General features: G+C 38.6%; 1 protein-coding gene across 3 annotated transcripts in view; it reads left to right on the forward strand.

Annotated features, from left to right (window-relative positions):
- The first annotated feature begins 3678 nt into the window (after positions 1 to 3678).
- vaspb (vasodilator stimulated phosphoprotein b) overlaps positions 3679 to 17223 on the forward strand; it is a 28463-nt gene continuing 14918 nt past the window's right edge. For all 3 annotated transcript variants that reach the window (XM_079246702.1, XM_079246704.1, XM_079246703.1), the window contains exon 1: positions 3679 to 4033. In XM_079246702.1, coding sequence (XP_079102828.1) covers positions 4029 to 4033 — 5 coding nt within the window. In that variant the 5' untranslated portion in view covers positions 3679 to 4028. The remainder of the gene's footprint in view (positions 4034 to 17223) is intronic.

Raw genomic sequence — 17223 nt, forward strand, 5'->3', positions numbered from 1 at the left:
TGTTAGATTATTTAAAGGATTACATTAGAAAAAAGACATGCAAGAATTTATGTGGGCTACAATATAAATTTAATTCATTTTGCACATACAAAACCAATTCCAGTTAAGTTGAGACATTGTTTAAAAGAAATAATTTAACAGAATTGTGATTTGTTTTTTGCATAAATTTAATTAAATACAGTAAAAAGACTAGATTTAACGTTCAAAGTGTCAAACTTTATAGTTTTTTTGTTTGTTTGTTTGTTTTTGAGTGTTTTAGTTTGTTTGTGTGTGTGTGTGTGTGTGTGTGTGTGTGTGCGCGCGCGATTTTAAATCTGGTAAGTATAAGAACATAAAGTACCAAGTGACCCAGGTGACATTTCTAGTGGACATTATAGTAACTGACTGTAAGGACGTGCTGCCATCTAGCGGATGATGAAAGTACTGCATGACAACATACTGTTTATTTGCAGCTCCCCTTGACCACCAATGTTAGAAATAAAAGCTTAAAATTTTCTTCATTAGTTAAATTCATTAGTTGGACCGTTGATATGATATGATATGATATGATATGATATGATATGATATGATATGATATGATATGATATGATATGATACGATACGAAAAAGATAAATAAAACTCAGAAAATTAAATCACCTACAAGCTTTGAATTACTTTCTTCTGTACATGGTTGTATAGGTTATGTACACACAGTGTGTTGGTGTGTAAATGTACCTGTATGTGTCTGTATGAGTGATATGTGTGTACATGGTGGGGGGAGGGGCTATTGGGTGTTTTTAAATCTACAAAACACTTTGATTTGATTTGATTTGATTTGATTTGATTTGATTTGATTTGACCTTCGGCCAACAAAAAATCTCTTTGTGTGCAAAGAAATTTATTCTAAAATGATCTGGGGTTGAAAGTGAGGTTGATAGGTCATAAAGCACGGCAGGTTGGTGGTGGTGGAGGGCTGATTATTTGGCCTTATTTTGCAGCCACAGGACTGTGAACTCCTCTGCAAAGTATTCTTGTTAAATGTGAGACCACCGAACAGCTAAAATTAGTCTGAAGCTTGGCTGGACAACAAAAAAGTGATTCCAGGCACAGCAGCAAATATACAAGAAAATTCTTACTTCATGCCACTACCACAAAAAGCAGATCTACCAGGTGTTGAAACATCCGCTGTGTTTAGTTTTTCCATAAACTGTTTTTAAATTCTGGTAAGCTTGTATCACACACTTGCTTTAATTACTCATTCTTGCTTTTACTCTGTTTTACTTCAGCTGATGCTGCTAGTAATTCTTGTTCCCATTTTCCTGCTATTTGGAAAGTGATTTTATAAGATCAATCTTTTAAACATTGATTTTTTTGCTTGGAAAATGCTACATGAATAAAACAGAGAAAACAATGTATGATTTAATTTTGTATTTTGAACTACAGCATCCATTGTCATTGTGTAATGCCCCCATTTTCCCTCTGAGGAGTTCAGAGCCCACATTTCTGGATTCTCTCTAAAATCCCTTCGCTGGCCTTTGCTTGGCTGGCCTCCAGCCCAGACCTCTTAGTGAACAGTCTTGCTCCCATTTACAGATTTCCCCTCCTCCAGTCACATCCCCTCCCCATCAAAAAGAGATGGAAGGAGATTTTAAAATACACTCTCGGTTCATAATGTTACATTTAATCCTCCTTTACCTAACCAATGCCAACCTCAGGATTCAGACTGACTCTTTGTTTCCCTGGTTGAAGTTCAGTTGTGTAATTCTCTTCTTCTGTCTGCTATTCAAGCAACAGTGGAGAATCGGGCTTTCAGACCCTGCCTCAAGACTGTAAGTCCTGAAATCTCTGATGTAACATGTGGAAGTGTTGTCTGTTTACATAACAGCCTCTCTACAAGTTTACAGGGAAAAAGAAATGTGGCTGGAGGTTAAATTCAGCCTGGCTTCAGTCAGACTTTGCCAGAACCTTGCTGCTTTGCATTTTCTTTTCTTTTTTTCAGCAACTTGTATTAATTTTTCTCTGACAGTAACACCACTGAAAGTGTTGTGCGGCTACTTTGCTGTGTGTCATGTGTGCACTTTGCTGCTGCTGTCTGACAGCTGTGTGGATGGAGTTGACCCATTGACGTCAAGCTGTGGACATAAAGCCGTGGTTAAAGGGAGGGGTGCAGGAGAAGCCTGGGTTTACTGTGTGACTGACTCTTTACAAGCTACTTTACGGGAACACAACCAACTCGTTTGGGTCTGAGCCATCACCAGTCACACAAACACATCCACACATGGGGAACAGACTCACACTGGACATTCTGTGCTGCGGCTGACAGCACAGTTAACAGGTTACAAAAACAATAAAATACCGGCAGTCTGTCAGAGCAGTCAGCTTACATGTTTGTTAAGTGTAGTGAAACTGGACATATTTGCTTCATAGCTGATTACACATGCCAAGCAGACGTAATGCAAGCCTTTCACATTCTCTCTTCCACCTTTAGTTTTAAAGCAGTATCTCAGCGCTTAAAAATGTGCTATGTAAGGAGTCTGCTTTGAGTTTCTGTTGCTCCTTGTGGCAGAAAGTAACGCATGAATCAATGGATTTGCTTTTCATTCCAGACGCATTACACATTAAACGCTACAGAAAAAGTGTGTCTGTGCCCCCCTACGGCTTCAGTAGCTGGTAGGAAGCTGAAGTATCACAAACAGCCAGTAGGGCGAAGTGGAGGGCTTGGCAAGGCCCATTGGTTGGGATAAAATGTTACCTTTGGGTACAATAGAAAATTATTAAACTTAAGCCTTCTGGCATCTGAGAAAATTCTTTAACGCTGAAGTGATCCTACCATTGCTAAAGAAAGTTTATATATATATATATATATATATATATATATATATATATATATATATATATATATATATATATATATATATATATATATATATTCTGAGAATAAAGTGACTAAAGATCCATTTTTATCAATGTAAAGTAAAAATGCTCGATATGATCCGAAAAACCTCTCGTTTCTTAACATACTATGCAAAGAGACAGATGTGAGGCTGTAAAGTAGTACTTATTAAACTACAAAGCAAACTTGACATATTTGTAAATTCGGTCTACATGAAATTAGCATTGTTTTTTTACTCCATAAGATTTCAAATAAGTTGCAAAATATGAACGTACAAATCTTCTGCTGTGCTTTTAAACTTGGTATTTTAGATGTCTTAGATTTATTAAATTACACTCATATCAGATTTCTTTGTAGCCTAGCTGTTTAACGTAGAAATAAATGAGAAATACATGCAATAAACTGTTCGAAGTTGTTTTATAGAATATCCATCTAAATTAAAGGAGAAATTACTGAATGTTTATTTTAAATGACATTTGTTAGTAATTTTAGGTTTTCATTTGATTTAACAAAAGCAGCGACAACAGTCACGTTTTCGGGAAGGATTTTTACGATGTGTACTTGAACGCATCGTGGGTTTGTAGCCTACTTTGAAGCTGGCGGGTTGGGCCAGACTCCAATGAATTTACATAGTCCCACCGTGAGACCGAGCGAGCGAGAAAAGCCCGGCGGAGGCAGATGACTAGACTCTCCCGAGCGGCGGTAAAAAAAAAAAAAAACCAGCTGAAAGTGTGAGAGGTGAAGCGTGGGCTTTCGCGTTGCCGCGCTTCTTCTCCGCTTCTCTCCTTTCGCTCGTACAAACCACTGTGAGATAGTGATTGGAGTTGACAAGCCCGCTCCACTACTGTATCTCCACGCACTCCTCCTCCCCTTCTTCCTCACCCTCCTCCTCTCCCGCTCCCAACAACCAGGAAATCGTCGAGGTGTGCTTCTTTATCCCGTTGGTGGCTACCCCGTTTGCGGGTGTAGATACGCTTTTTTTTCCTCTGAATTTTTGGTTAGGATATTTACCCCGCGTGTCCTTTCTTTTCCTTTTTTCTCTTTCCCCCCCCCCCCCCCCCCTAAATTTCACGAGCGTGACTTTTAAAGCCGGGCTTCACTCCTGAAGTCAGCCGAAGTTGCCTTCGAGGAGAGGCTCTCCACTCTGGCCGAACAATGAGGTGGGTAAAGCGGCTCAAATCCCTTCATCTTCATTGTGTTTCCAGACTCCGGTTCGTGTTTTGGACACTAGTTTGTCCAAAGGCGGCTGTTCAGTTTTGACCCCGTAAAGCCTCTTCAGTCCGCCTGGTTGTTTAATCTCCACAGCAAGGGTTTCTAACACATTGAATTGTGTGTTCATTCAGAAATAACTCTAGCTCGGATTAGCTGTTGTTGTTGTTTCTGTAACAGACGCGCAAAATTGGACAACTTCATGTTGCATTATCAGCTCAGTTTTGACCAGTTCAAGTGAAGCTGCCTTTCAGAAATCTTGACATGCCGAGTTAGTTGAGCAACTCAAATGACAACAGCGTAGTTTGGCTTCTGCTTAATACACAAGTCGATTGTTTCGCGAAGATTTCCACTTGGTTTCAATCATAGTGTGCGTGTAAGATAAGCCACAATCCTGGGAAAAATATAAATAAACCAATACTGCAAACACCTCCACGAGCTAAACAAAAGTGTATTCATAACTGAAGAGGTCAGAGGTCAGCTTAATTTATAGAGCATGAAAAGGGATTCAGTGTGTTGCTCAAAGGCACTTTTGCATGGTGGTTGACAATTTTAAATGGGGGGCTTCTTGAGTTGCACAGTGATCAAGTGGTCCCGCTCCTCCAAATGCATGTGCTGTTTATATCATGTCATGCATTCCAAAGACACACATTACCCCCACCCCCCCTGCTGTTTTCCTCTATGAGAGAGCAGAGTTTTGCACCAGCAACCAAAACGTGCAGAAGACTCTTGTCTGCAAATTCCATGTCTTGTTGCAGCCTGTGCAGCAAGCAATTAATCCCCTGTTCACTTTTGGCTGCAGCTTCTCTGCTCTCACATTAAAACAGGATGTTAAGGAGCAGAAGCAAAAAGTGTGTCAGGTGAGGGTTAACTTTTGGACCTTGAGATGGAGCAAGCATGGTGGCACAGGGCTGATAACTTGAGTGACTAGTTTCTTTTTTTTTTTTTCTCTCTCTCTCTCTTGTACTTTCCTTTCTTATCTCAAACGCATCTAAGTGCCCTTTCCGTAACAATATTATCTCAGTTCATGCTCATGGGTTGGTCCAGAGTTTCTATTTGTTTAGCACATATTTCTTTTGTGGTAACTTTGATTGCTGAGAGAACAGGAGACTCCAGAGCGACCCGAAATACTGTCACAGTATCACAATTCAGCTGTTGGCACGACAATGGGAAGTAGTAGATTTGAGGCAATGAGAAATATTTACGGGTAGGTATAGCTTCATGCAAGAAGTTATGCAACATGAAAACATACTGCTCTGCCGATATAATTTATCATACCATTATTACCCATAATTCATTGAGATAAGCAAACGGCATGATGTTAAATGGCTCTGCAGCACTTAAAAAAAAGAGTGCTTCCCAAACCATAAAACTAGACTCAGAGTCGACTGTTGTTGTAAAACATTTTTATCAATATTCATGCTCCGTTTTGCTTCCTCTTTCTCCTGACATTGAGAATGTTACATTTTTACCTCATGAATGGAGTCCTTCCTCTAAATGGATACAGCTTTTTCTGACCCCTCCATTGTGCTCCAAATGCTTCATGTCACCTTGCATAATAGGTATGCGGCTCCATTCGTGTTCATTGTGGTTTGTGTGTTTGGAATGTAAATGTTGACACAGGAGTGCATTTTTTTGGTCAAAAGTTCAACAATCGACCCATTTGAGAAAGTGGTTGAATGAGGCATCCTGACTCAGAAGCTACCAATAAGTGTGTTTCTGCAGAAACACATTAGTATCCTCCAGAAGTAAATCCTCCAAATACCATCAGTGCCTTTTTTATTTGTGCCAGATGCTCCTAAATGCAAATATTATCATGAAATATTTGAACCATTTGTTTTAAATTTGCCTTTTTTGGGTTGTTTTTTTTGTTCTAGTCATAGTGAACAATAACAATGACAGTGTTTAGGTGATTGCATTAGCGTTTCAGACTTATATCCTGAGGGTTAGGTGCTACAGGAAATGCAACCATTTGCATCATGATACACTGTCATTGTCAGCAACTTGACTCACAGGTTGGGTCTCTGACTCAAAGACTTGTCCCGTCTGACACCAGCAGTATGTCTGCCTCAGGCTCAAATACTAAAAACTCATGATGCGATGTAATACATACACACACACACAGGTGTAATGACCCCACACTCAGTTTAGAAGCTCTACATTTGTGGAAGCGATGCCAAGCTGAGCTCCTACTCTGGTCTCTTGCAAGAGATTATTATTGATCAGTCTTAAAAGCAGGGAGAAGGTCTTCCAGTCTCCTTTGTGTCTCAACACCTCCTTTGTCTGCTTTGCCAGTAGCTAGAAAGGAATGCAGCTCTTAACAGTGACCCTTGTTTTGCTGTCATGTCATCTTCCTCATTTAAAATATTTTCTCTGAGCCGCAGTCCTAACAGGCCAGACACTGTTATTTGAGGCATTTAGCAGTATTATTGCATATGCCCTTGTAAGGATAACTAGATGAAACTCATCAGGGTTGCAACAGCAGCACATTCTTGTTGTGTAATGTTTGTGTGTGCTTGATATGTCTGGATGTTCATATTTCATGTCAATACTTGTTCATCTAATTCCTTGCACAGTCGAGCTTTTTTAGTTGAAGTCTTCTACAGCCTGTTTGAAAATATTTAGAAAATATCACTTTATTCAATCCATGCTAATATTTTTGGTTACATCCAGTTAAACCTGCTTTATCTATTGTTTGGTCATATTCTGGTATGCCATCAGTATATTTTATTTTTAGCAGATTGTGGATTAAAACAGTATACATGGGGGAAAAAATATGTCTTTTGTTTTCGTATAAGCAGCATTTAGATTTTTTTCTCCTCGTCCTGTACTCCAGGAGCAATAACAAGTAAATGAGATGTGCCTGAGGGAATTTTTATCCATTATAGATTAAGAATAATGGATTCATTTAATGAATCATAAAGAGTTGCATGTTGATAACATACCTCAAAGCACTTCTCATTGTGTCGCTGATCACAAAGCATGCACACTTCGTCACGCCACACTGTTTGAAATGGTTCTACCGTGTGATTTTTGTCTCCCACAACACCCAATCATTTCTACCCTTCTCCCTGAAACAACTTACCCCTATGGCCCTCCCACCTCTTGCGCTCATAAATAGGCCATTATGCTGGCCTGCCTCTTGGATTAGACGCTTTGCTACAGGAGTTGCTCAACATACAAAATCCTCCATTGTCTACTTTGTGACAAAGCCAGTTTCCTTGGTGGTAGCTGCTGTTTTTGTCTTGTGTCGTGAATTTAGGCCCTTACATTTTGTCTGTACGATATTATCTGTAATCGTTTATTTTAGGCTTTAACTTGAACTAAACTGCTCTGTTATACACTTTTTATTTTTGCTCAGAATTCTAAAACTTTCAACCCAGGAAATAGTGTTGTGAGGGTAAGAAAATGCGTAATTTGTTTACAGCGCTCTATACACGTGTCTTTAAAAGGTTAGTCTACTCATCTCATTGGCATTTCATCCAAATCCGTGTAAGTACATACTAGGATTTGCTCAATTGTGTAAACTTATCCAGATCATGATGGTGAAGTTGTTTCTGCTAAAGGAGAAAATAGGAAGTAAACATGTTTTAGATGGAGCCCTGTTTGTGTACACATTAGCATTGGCATAACTTGGATTAAAATCACCTTTGTTCAGTCAGCTTTTGGACCCAGTTGTTTCATTGGACCAGGACAAACCAGTATTTCCAAATGGCTGTTGGCTCATATAATGAATCTACACACAACTCTATCTTTTGTAGATGTACTTAAATTAAACAATAAATAGATGGATAATTACTATTATGTATTATAAATCAATCTTCTGTGCATCTTTATTGGTCTCGCAACGATCCCCATTTAATTAACAATGAATGAATGAATTAACAATGAATCTTTATGTATTTCAGTGACTTGTATCTCAAAATTACTGTGATTGATATAATTAAAACAAAGCAGTTGCATCAATTTAAACTTCCTTTTTATTTAGTTGGTTTTTTTTTTTTTAAAAAAGGTAACAAAAGGCAAAGTTGCTGCATCAGGCAGCAACCCATTCAGCTCTATCTTAGAAAGGAACACCCTTTTCTGATATCAGAAACCTTTATATGATAATATAAAAGTAGGATTTTTTGGTATTGGTTTCTGAGTAATCCTCCCCAGTATTGTACATGTTGTGAGTCATAATAAAAGTCCACAACTTGCATATGACGGCTGTTGGCTACTGAAGTAATTTTACCCATTGATTGCTCACAGAGTTGGGGAAAAAACTATGATAAAACCTCCTAAATTCTTTCTTGATAAGAGAGGCTAGATATGTTCTTTGAGGTTGTAAATACCTTGCATTTGAAGACAGAGTAAAAGTGGACAAATGCTTCCTGAGATTAGTTGTATTGACACTTTCTCTTTTGTGAAGCAAAAGGTACACAGCTCTAGTTTCTGCATCTTTAGTTGTTTTCAGGTTAAAAAAATATCCTAAATTTGCCCACATTTAAGTTTTAAAAATACGTAGTCCACTTTTTTCTGCTTTCTACCGTTTTCCTGACATTATCACAGTACTATAAAGTCCTATTCCCACTACAGTTTAAAAACGTGTTTAAAAACAAACAAAAAAAAGATTTACACAACAGTGATTTGAAAACTCCATGCAGGGAAAGATGTTAGTTTACACTGACAGGACTCACCAATACTGATTTACCATGTAAACAAGATGCCAGAAAGGCAACAAAACCTCTTACGTTTTACTGTCTCTGCATCATGGTGTACACAGGGCTTTTGTGTAGCATTCAAACTACAATTCAAACTTTATCATCTTCTTCTTCAGAGTATTTGGGCAGTAAAACGTGATGTTGTAACATAACTGAGCAAATGTATTTTTCTTCTGACACAGAAACACATTGACCGATAACTGTACTGTTAACATAAACAAATCAAGTAGTGACTGAAAGAAGATTAGAAATGTTGAAAATGAGACTTTGTGATCTACTGAGAGGACAATAAACCCGAAGGATCCTGAAACAGAAATGGCGTTCAGATGTAAAAGGTGATATGATTACGTGTCCCAGTAGCTGCTGTAATAGCACACCAGATCTTCACAGTTATTTTTAAAAACATATTCATAATATTTCTGTCTCTTTTAAACAGTTAAATTAGTTCAGACTTTAGATTAGCATGACCTTTCACCAGATTCTCAGCAATTTTATTTTATTTTTTCTTTAATTTAATAATTTATTTTTTCCATATGACATTTGTCTCTCTGGGCAGCTTCAAATTTTACCTGGATGTCTTATGATGGCAAGCAAAATTTTCTCTTCTTCATTTAGCTGTCCATCATTGGTTCAGTCATGATGTCGCCTTCCTCATGGTTCCTGATCAGATCTGATCTTTATCTGGACTTTGCTAGAAATCATCATCATTGTCCATTCTTGATCAGTTGAGGTCAAAAGTGGTGGAAACATCTTATACTTGTTAGACTGGCACTTAAGATGGTTCTTTAGGATTTGGTGAGAATGACACAGCTATTGTCATGCAGGGAATTTTTATGAGTTGGTAACACTTCTTTTCTGATTGTATTTATGATAATGATCTAAACCTCTGAAGAACTTGTAATGTGACCTATAACCTGTAACTCTTTTGTATTTCTGTAAATCACGAGGTTCAGTAAATCTGATGTTAGCCTTTGAAGTCAGGCTAAGATTATGTGGGCAGTTGTAATTTTGCATGCATTTTTTTTCCAATTTATTTTCATTTAAAGAATTATCTATCACTATTTTATCAGATGATGTAAATTAAAGTACAGTAGTCATATGACGTTAAAGATGCATGTACTCCTCTTATGGTCTTCTCTGCAGTAGTCTAGCTGGGAGACATCATTAAAGCATACAAAGAGCTTTGTTCTAGCATAGTGAAACCAGAGCTTATAGTGGTGTACAGTATGGTCAGTGCTGCTAATGGACATAAAGATTCAGTCGGTTCATCTGGGGTCCACTGCTTAATGGCACATAATGGACCCCAGTTAGTATAAAAACGGCTTTATGCTGTCAGGCATTGTGAAGTTTCCTATCAATCAAACCCTCAGATCTTGGCTTTCCTTATCAGGGATGATGGTGATTGCTGATGGACAAAGGCTGCATTAGAAAGAAGACTCTTGGTGCTGGCTTTAGCATTTTGGCCAGTTTCCTTACATTGTCTTCACTACTTGTATGCTGAGCTTTAAGCAAGGATAACATGGCCTCTAGAGAGTTGTAACCCAGAGATAATGAGATGTTTATTACCAAACACTGAAATGCATATTTAATGTAAGCTAATCTGTTTACTTCTTCTGTTGAAGACTAAACTGTTTTCTGCTTGGGTGACATACATTACAGTGAATCTTGTTTACATGTTTTTATTTTTATTTTTTTTCGTGTGTATGTTACCCTTCCTGGATGTATCTTTCTGAGTAATCTTTTGAGACACTTTGATCTATTTGAATTATGAAGTCTAGATTAAACTTTTTTTTTTTTTCTTTTCTCAAAGTGTCGCCCACAAAATCACATGGGTTAAATTTAGCATAAATGTTTCGCGTGATGTTTGGCTGAACAGTTTCAGGTTGTATGCTTGGTTGTTTCAAAAACCTTTTTCATTGTTAAGGTTTTAGCCACAGCATCACATATGAGAGAGGAAATGTGGCCCTAACAGTCTACACTTCACTAAGGTATGGTAAAAGTTCATGGACCCTAGTGTTGGTGTTGAGGACAAGCAGGAAGTATGACTTAGGTGTTGCCTCCTTCCTTTTCTTAGCATTTGACCCAAAGTTGAGCAAAAGAGGCATCTCTTTTTCTGTGGAAAGGAAAGAGGTGTACAAGTCAGGGCAGTCAAGAACAGGGATTGTTCTGAGGGGGATCCCTCCTCCTCCTTGGCCTGAGTCAAGAAGGATATGCTCCAACCTGTAAAAGGAATTGAGCTCAGTAAGGACTGAGGTGAAATGGTTCCAAATATGGGCAGTAAGTGTGCCAGTCGTGATCCCCCATTTCCCTTCCTGACATATGTGCTCATACACACCAGAGCACATGTAATCTGCACTGCCCCAGGATCTGAAAGGAATTTATCTCTGCGTTTGAAATGGTCAAACAAAAAGTTAATGTTTTTGTCTAAGAATCTTTTCAAAACCAGTATTAATAACAAGTGGTCTGTGTTGAAACCAGGCAAATGATGAGTCAGCCCTTAAGGAATGCTACCACATGCTCTCAGTTGAAGAGTTTTTTTTAAGATGTCTGACTCCATTACAAGATATTTAGAACAAGAGTTTAAGAATAGCCGAGAAGGCCTGGTTGCTTGTGTTTGTATGGCTGATGCATGGAGGCAGAAAGTAGTAGCCTGCAGCAAGTGTGTGCTTGTGTGTATTTAGCAGCAAGCTAGGACCTGCATGAGAAGGAACAGGCAGAAGGAAAAAGATGAAGAAAGTTGAAGTTTAAGGGCTGGTAGACTTCTACTTTACCTGTATTATCCGCAGTTGGAGGGACTTTAACATGCAAATCTATTCTAAATTAGGTCAGGTTGGGGTGATACATAGAAATGAAACTTTTCTGTGTGGATGGGATGCTGACTCAAGTTCATTGGTTTACAAGAAATGATGTGACTTCATCATTCTCAAAAGGTTATTGCTAAGTTAGTTTTTCCCTAAGTTAGCTCTCCCCTTTTTTTCTTTTTTTACTGTTGGATATTTCAGAAAGATCGTTCTCATCTGCATTGGCAATGAAAATGAAGAAACCTCATACTGCTAGTGAGAAGTTTATTCAGCATCTGAACGTTGAGCTACATAACATTTACAGGGCGAGTATGTTCCACCGCAGGGCCTGTTCTTTGCAGTTTGGCGGCTTAGATTGCACCTCAGGGGTAGTCTCTAGATATATGTAGTTCAGACTCATGTGGGCCCAGCTCAACCTCTCTGACAGCCGTATAGATAGCCAGAGGGTGATGTGAGGACAGTGCGCTGTCAGATGACTGGACCCTGCATCAACAAGCTATTGTGTGGGCTTTCTATCAGAGGTCGAGTAGTTTATCATCATTATGACACAATATGTTTGTTTTCTACTGACCACAAATCATATTCCTCATAATTTACTGTTATATGACGCATTTCTGCCTTCATGCTCTGATTATGTTTTACTCAAATTCCAACCTCAAGATTCAGCAACCTTTTTTAATTTGTTTGATATAAGGAAATACACACTTGCCACACACAACATTATGCTGTATATAAACCATTATTCATTATGCACTGGCAGATGCAGGGTTTTCCCACATTGCTCCTTCCACTAATAACACTTCCTTTTCTCGCTTCTGTCGGCAGCTGCGTTTCAGTCAGCGTTGTCTTTTCTCACTTTGTCTATTGTAAGCCATTCGGTTGAAAGGGAAAGTTTCACTCCTGCAGTTTGAAGTTTTCACCATTTATTGTACATTACCACATTCTGCGTCCATGAGCTCCAAGACAACTTTTTATTTGTAGACAGTACTGGAAAAATCGTGGCCTAAAAGTTTATGCTCCTCCCCTCACCCTGTCAGTATAAAGTAAGTCACAGTTGATCCCTCTGTGGTTTTCAGTGTATCCTTGTTGTAGTTGACAAGGAAAAAGAAAATAAGTAACAAATTAATTAATTGGTTTATCCATCTGAGAAGTAACATGCCCAGCTTCAGTTTGCTCAATTGAATGAGACTCCTGTTTCTCCACAATTGTGTTTATTTTGCTGTGAATATGTGTAAATCATTCTTTAGTGCTGTGAAAACAAAACAAAAAATCTTTTAACAGGGACAAAGCTGAATGGACGTTATTGTTGGACTGAGATCAGGAGTATTTAGTGAAGGTTTCTGCAGATAATGCTCTTGCAAATCCTTTTCACTGTCTGCTGGCCATGGAGAAAGACATTCCTGAAGGCAGGTTTAAGTCAAAAAGCCTGAACTTCATTAAAAAAAAAAAATTGGACTCGTCTGTAGTTATGAAGCTGGGATGTGGGCTTTTCATATTGTGGCATTAAAGACTCATGCAGGATGGAAAGTCAAAGTATATTACTCTGCTTGTTGTCCAGACAGTGCTTTACAGCCTCACTCTTTTATCAGCCTGTACAGACTAATGGCGTTCTGTTTTTGTTGCATTATTTTGTGTCATGAACTTATATCTTGATGCACAGAACAGATTCAGACTTGAATGAGAGGTGAAGTTTATCTTAGCATTTTTCCTGCGTAAGTCAGATTTACCCATCGCTACTACGCCATATATGCTGCAGTGTCGTATTAGAAATGCCAAGACAAAGTTGCCAATAAGAGGCATCCCTGGACAGATTTAATGCTTGCTGAAAGTTTTGATTTGGAGAAGGAAAATAATAAGTAAAGAATACAGAGGGGGATGGTCCGGTAAGAGGGGGAGGGGTGGGTTGGAGGAAAAAACAGAGCTACTGGGCTTGACTGTGCTTGCTAGCATGTTTGGAGGAAAGCTCAGAGAGCACAGCCTTATACAGACATTTCCAAGGGAGCACGTGTTCCAGTGATGCTCTGTGATTTCCTGTTAACTCTTCAGTGATCAGCAGTACCTCATCCTGGCGAAACTTTCTCTGACTATGTATTAATGAAGTAAAACAGACTGGTTTCAACTGTGGTTGGAGCAAAACGAACACATTGTGATAATAGTTTCCGCTGCTGGAAGTATTGTTAAAAGCTGGCATATCAAATCCCTCTTGAAGCATCAGCCAGTGACCTGTCTGTGCTTAAGAGAAAACCTCTTAAGTTGAGTGGTTACCTGGCTACACAGCTAACCTCGGTGTCCTCACGAGTGCACTGCTGATAAATTAAGATGGATCCGCTGTATGAAGAAGAACAGGAATAGATTGTTTATGACCACGTCTTTGGTGATTTATTCCACCAGTAAAACACAGTCCAGTCCAACCACATCGCATGCCCTCTGCAGCCTGTTATACCCTGTGGACCGGGCTGACACGTGTTGGCAGCCTGACAGGTGTGAGGGTATTTGCAAGTCCATGTCTTCATGTATGTGCGCCACTAACCCTTTTAGAGTCTGGGTGTCCGTAATTCTATCAATAATGCAGCTGCTCACTCAGTCTCACTCCAGAGCCATTGCTTTCTCTGCCATTAAATATGCATCCGTTTCCCAGTCCTGCGTGTCTGTCCCCTCCCAGTTCCTGTATGGCCTCTCTGCCCCTCACACCAGCAGCTGCATGACTGTTTGATGCAGGATCAATTCAACCATAGATGCTTGAGCCTCTGGAAACTGCTGGGCAGACTGTGGCTGATTGAAGGAGTTAAAATGCCTGTAATGTTTTGAAGAAGCTGTTCTTTTCAGAAGAAATATCATTTCTTTAAATATTTTTTAAGTATTTCTTTTGATTTTTTTTTTTAATGTCACAATGTTCTTTTAAGATACTCAGCTGAGAATGAGTGTGTAAACAACTAAAAATTGTTTTATGAGTGCAAAGTGTGTGAGTGTTTTAACAACACAGCATAATAGAACTCAATCTATATTGGATTTATTTAATTTGGTTTTATGGTAAACTGTTTACAGCATTAAATATTTGAATCAGTGTGTTTTAGACTATGACCAATAACAAGTGCATTGTACGACATTTTTAGCTAGTGGTGAATGATATGACAAAAACATTAATATTTTCTACTGTCAATTGACCTGATAGATTCCTGAGACACACCTGGTTCTGTAGATGAGTTGAATGAAAATCTGTTGTGTTATCATAGTGAAGGGTGTAAATTTAGTCCAAATCTCTTTTTTTTTCAGCATTTTACTGTCCATCCCTAAATTAAATCAGCCTGAACATCCTAAGTTAGATCTCCTTATTTCAAGCCTCACAATTTAGGATGTCCCAAGCAAGTATTTAAGCTCCATTACTAAACTGACAATAAGTTTTTTTTTTTTTTTTTTTTTTTTTTTTACTCTAACAAACAGTTGTGGGATATGCAACAAAAGTACATCAACATGGTAAAAAGATGTTCAGAAGTACATTAACATGTTAAACATGACCATGCAAAATGTAAGGTCTCCTCCATGGCCAGCCTTAATGTGTTCTCTTGAATGAGATCCTCTCAACTAGAGTGCATGAGGCACTGCATGCTTGTCATTCATTGAGGACTTAATCCAGTGTGTAATAAGGTTAAACCAAAGTACCAGAACTCCAAATACCTGCAGTAAAGCCAGTAATGGGCATCGGTAGTGGTGGCATACTTTATTGTACATCTTCATCCAAAAGATTCTTATCTCTATAGCTTTCTTTAACAGTGTTGACAGCCATACTGATTTTGATTTTAACTTCTAACTCCGTAATTATAATAATTCATGTGAAATATTGACTGTTTACTTTTTAAAATCAGAAACCAAATCCAGTGTTGTGTGTTTGGATTAACCTTTGCTGAGTAAACTTGTCATTTCAGCCAAACAAGTCAGATCAAACTGGCAGAACTGAACAGGCTGTTGGGCTGCTCTTGTTTTCTACATTAAACTATCTTCCACATACCAGAGATGTTTAGAACATCCTGCTTCGATGTTTTGGAGCAGCTTTGTTAAAGCATGGGCGATTTAAAACAACAGAGATTCGTTTAAGTGTACGCTGTGACCCCAATGCTGATCAATCAAAAATGGCCTTAATCGGGACCCAGAGTTAAAATTAGATCTGAAAATCCTTAGCCAGTAGAAAAAGCTTCTTCTTTTTTCTTTAGGATTTACAGAAAGTCAGCAGTCATTATTGTTTAATATTACAGAACACAAATGCCTCCAGCTCAATATTGAACAAAGACTTGGAGTGAAAGTGCAAGACACTTAAAAAATCTGTACAGGTTACTCAGCAGGCAGAGAAGAGAAATTAAGAGTAGAAAACCAGAAATAATTCACTTGGAAGTCTTCGGGCACAACTTTAATATGATTGCCAAATAATACAATCACAGGAAAGCATTTTGATGTTTATTTAATGACCGTTTCTGTGATCAAAAGCATTTTTCTGTAGAGAGATTAGTTACTGTTACTGGTACTTTCTGTATTAAAGTCTCTTCTTCATATGGATGTTCATGGGCCAAAACATTTCATGGCTGATCCTGGGTCTTCTCCAAGCTTTTAAAAATGTATGAAACTTGAAGCTTATGCTCGCTATTCTCTCATCTTTGATTAAGATGTCCTGTGAGTCCCAAAGACAAATTGCATTTTCTTGCTAATATGGAGATCATTTACATGTTATCAACGAGTAGGAAAATGCAGGACCTGTGTGTGTGTGTGTCTGTGTGTGTGTGTGTGTTTAAGCATTGGTTATTCAGACGGGAGCCGTCCTTATTAGGCAGTGTTGGCAGCAGGAAGTGGGTTGTGTCTTTGGTGCTTTGTCACAGGAAGTAGCAGATTGTATCATGGGTGGGACAGATGGAGGGAGAGGTGGAAGAGATGGATTAGGGGACTGTAGGGAAAGCATGGGAGGCAAATAAGGAGAGAAGGGGGAGGAATAGTAGAAAACTGACACAGCGAAGCAACAGTTACAGACCACACTCATGTCTCCTAAACTCAACATTAACTGTTGTTTTAATTGGAAACTAGTTCAGTTTTTGCTGTTTGATGATTTTTTTTTTTAATTTAAATTTTTTTTTTTTTTGTTACTGATTATTTCTGTCATTTCTATACTTAAGGAAAGGTGTAACAGATTCTTCCTGTCTGGCATCTACACATGTAAGCACACAAACTGTAATTGAAATACCTGAATGACATCTAACAGTGTGTATTTTGACAGCACAGAGCTATAAATAAATATTTTGTCACTGATCTCAGAGCATGCATCACTGTTTTCCTACAAAGTGTATGAAAGAGGAGGCTGATGTCGAGCAGGCTGAAGATTCCAGGGCCTTGTTTGTCCGGCGGAGCTCCACACAACTTCCTTTCATTGTCATGTTATGTTTGGGACCAAACTGAACTATTTCTCCAAGCAGAAATCAGCGGATGCGTTTTACTTGTTTAATGTGTTGCGTCATGCAGGTCAGGCTCTGGGTTTATAAGTGTTGCTTCTTTGAGCCTGCGCTTATATGGTGGGACATTTTGGCCGGGCAAAAAATAGACACCAGGCTGGTTTTGATGGACTGGATCTCAACTTTGATCAGTCTCTGTTTATAATCC

The sequence above is a fragment of the Telmatherina bonti genome, assembly GCF_933228915.1.
Source record: "Telmatherina bonti genome assembly, chromosome: 9".
NCBI classification, from domain to species: Eukaryota; Metazoa; Chordata; class Actinopteri; order Atheriniformes; family Telmatherinidae; genus Telmatherina; species Telmatherina bonti.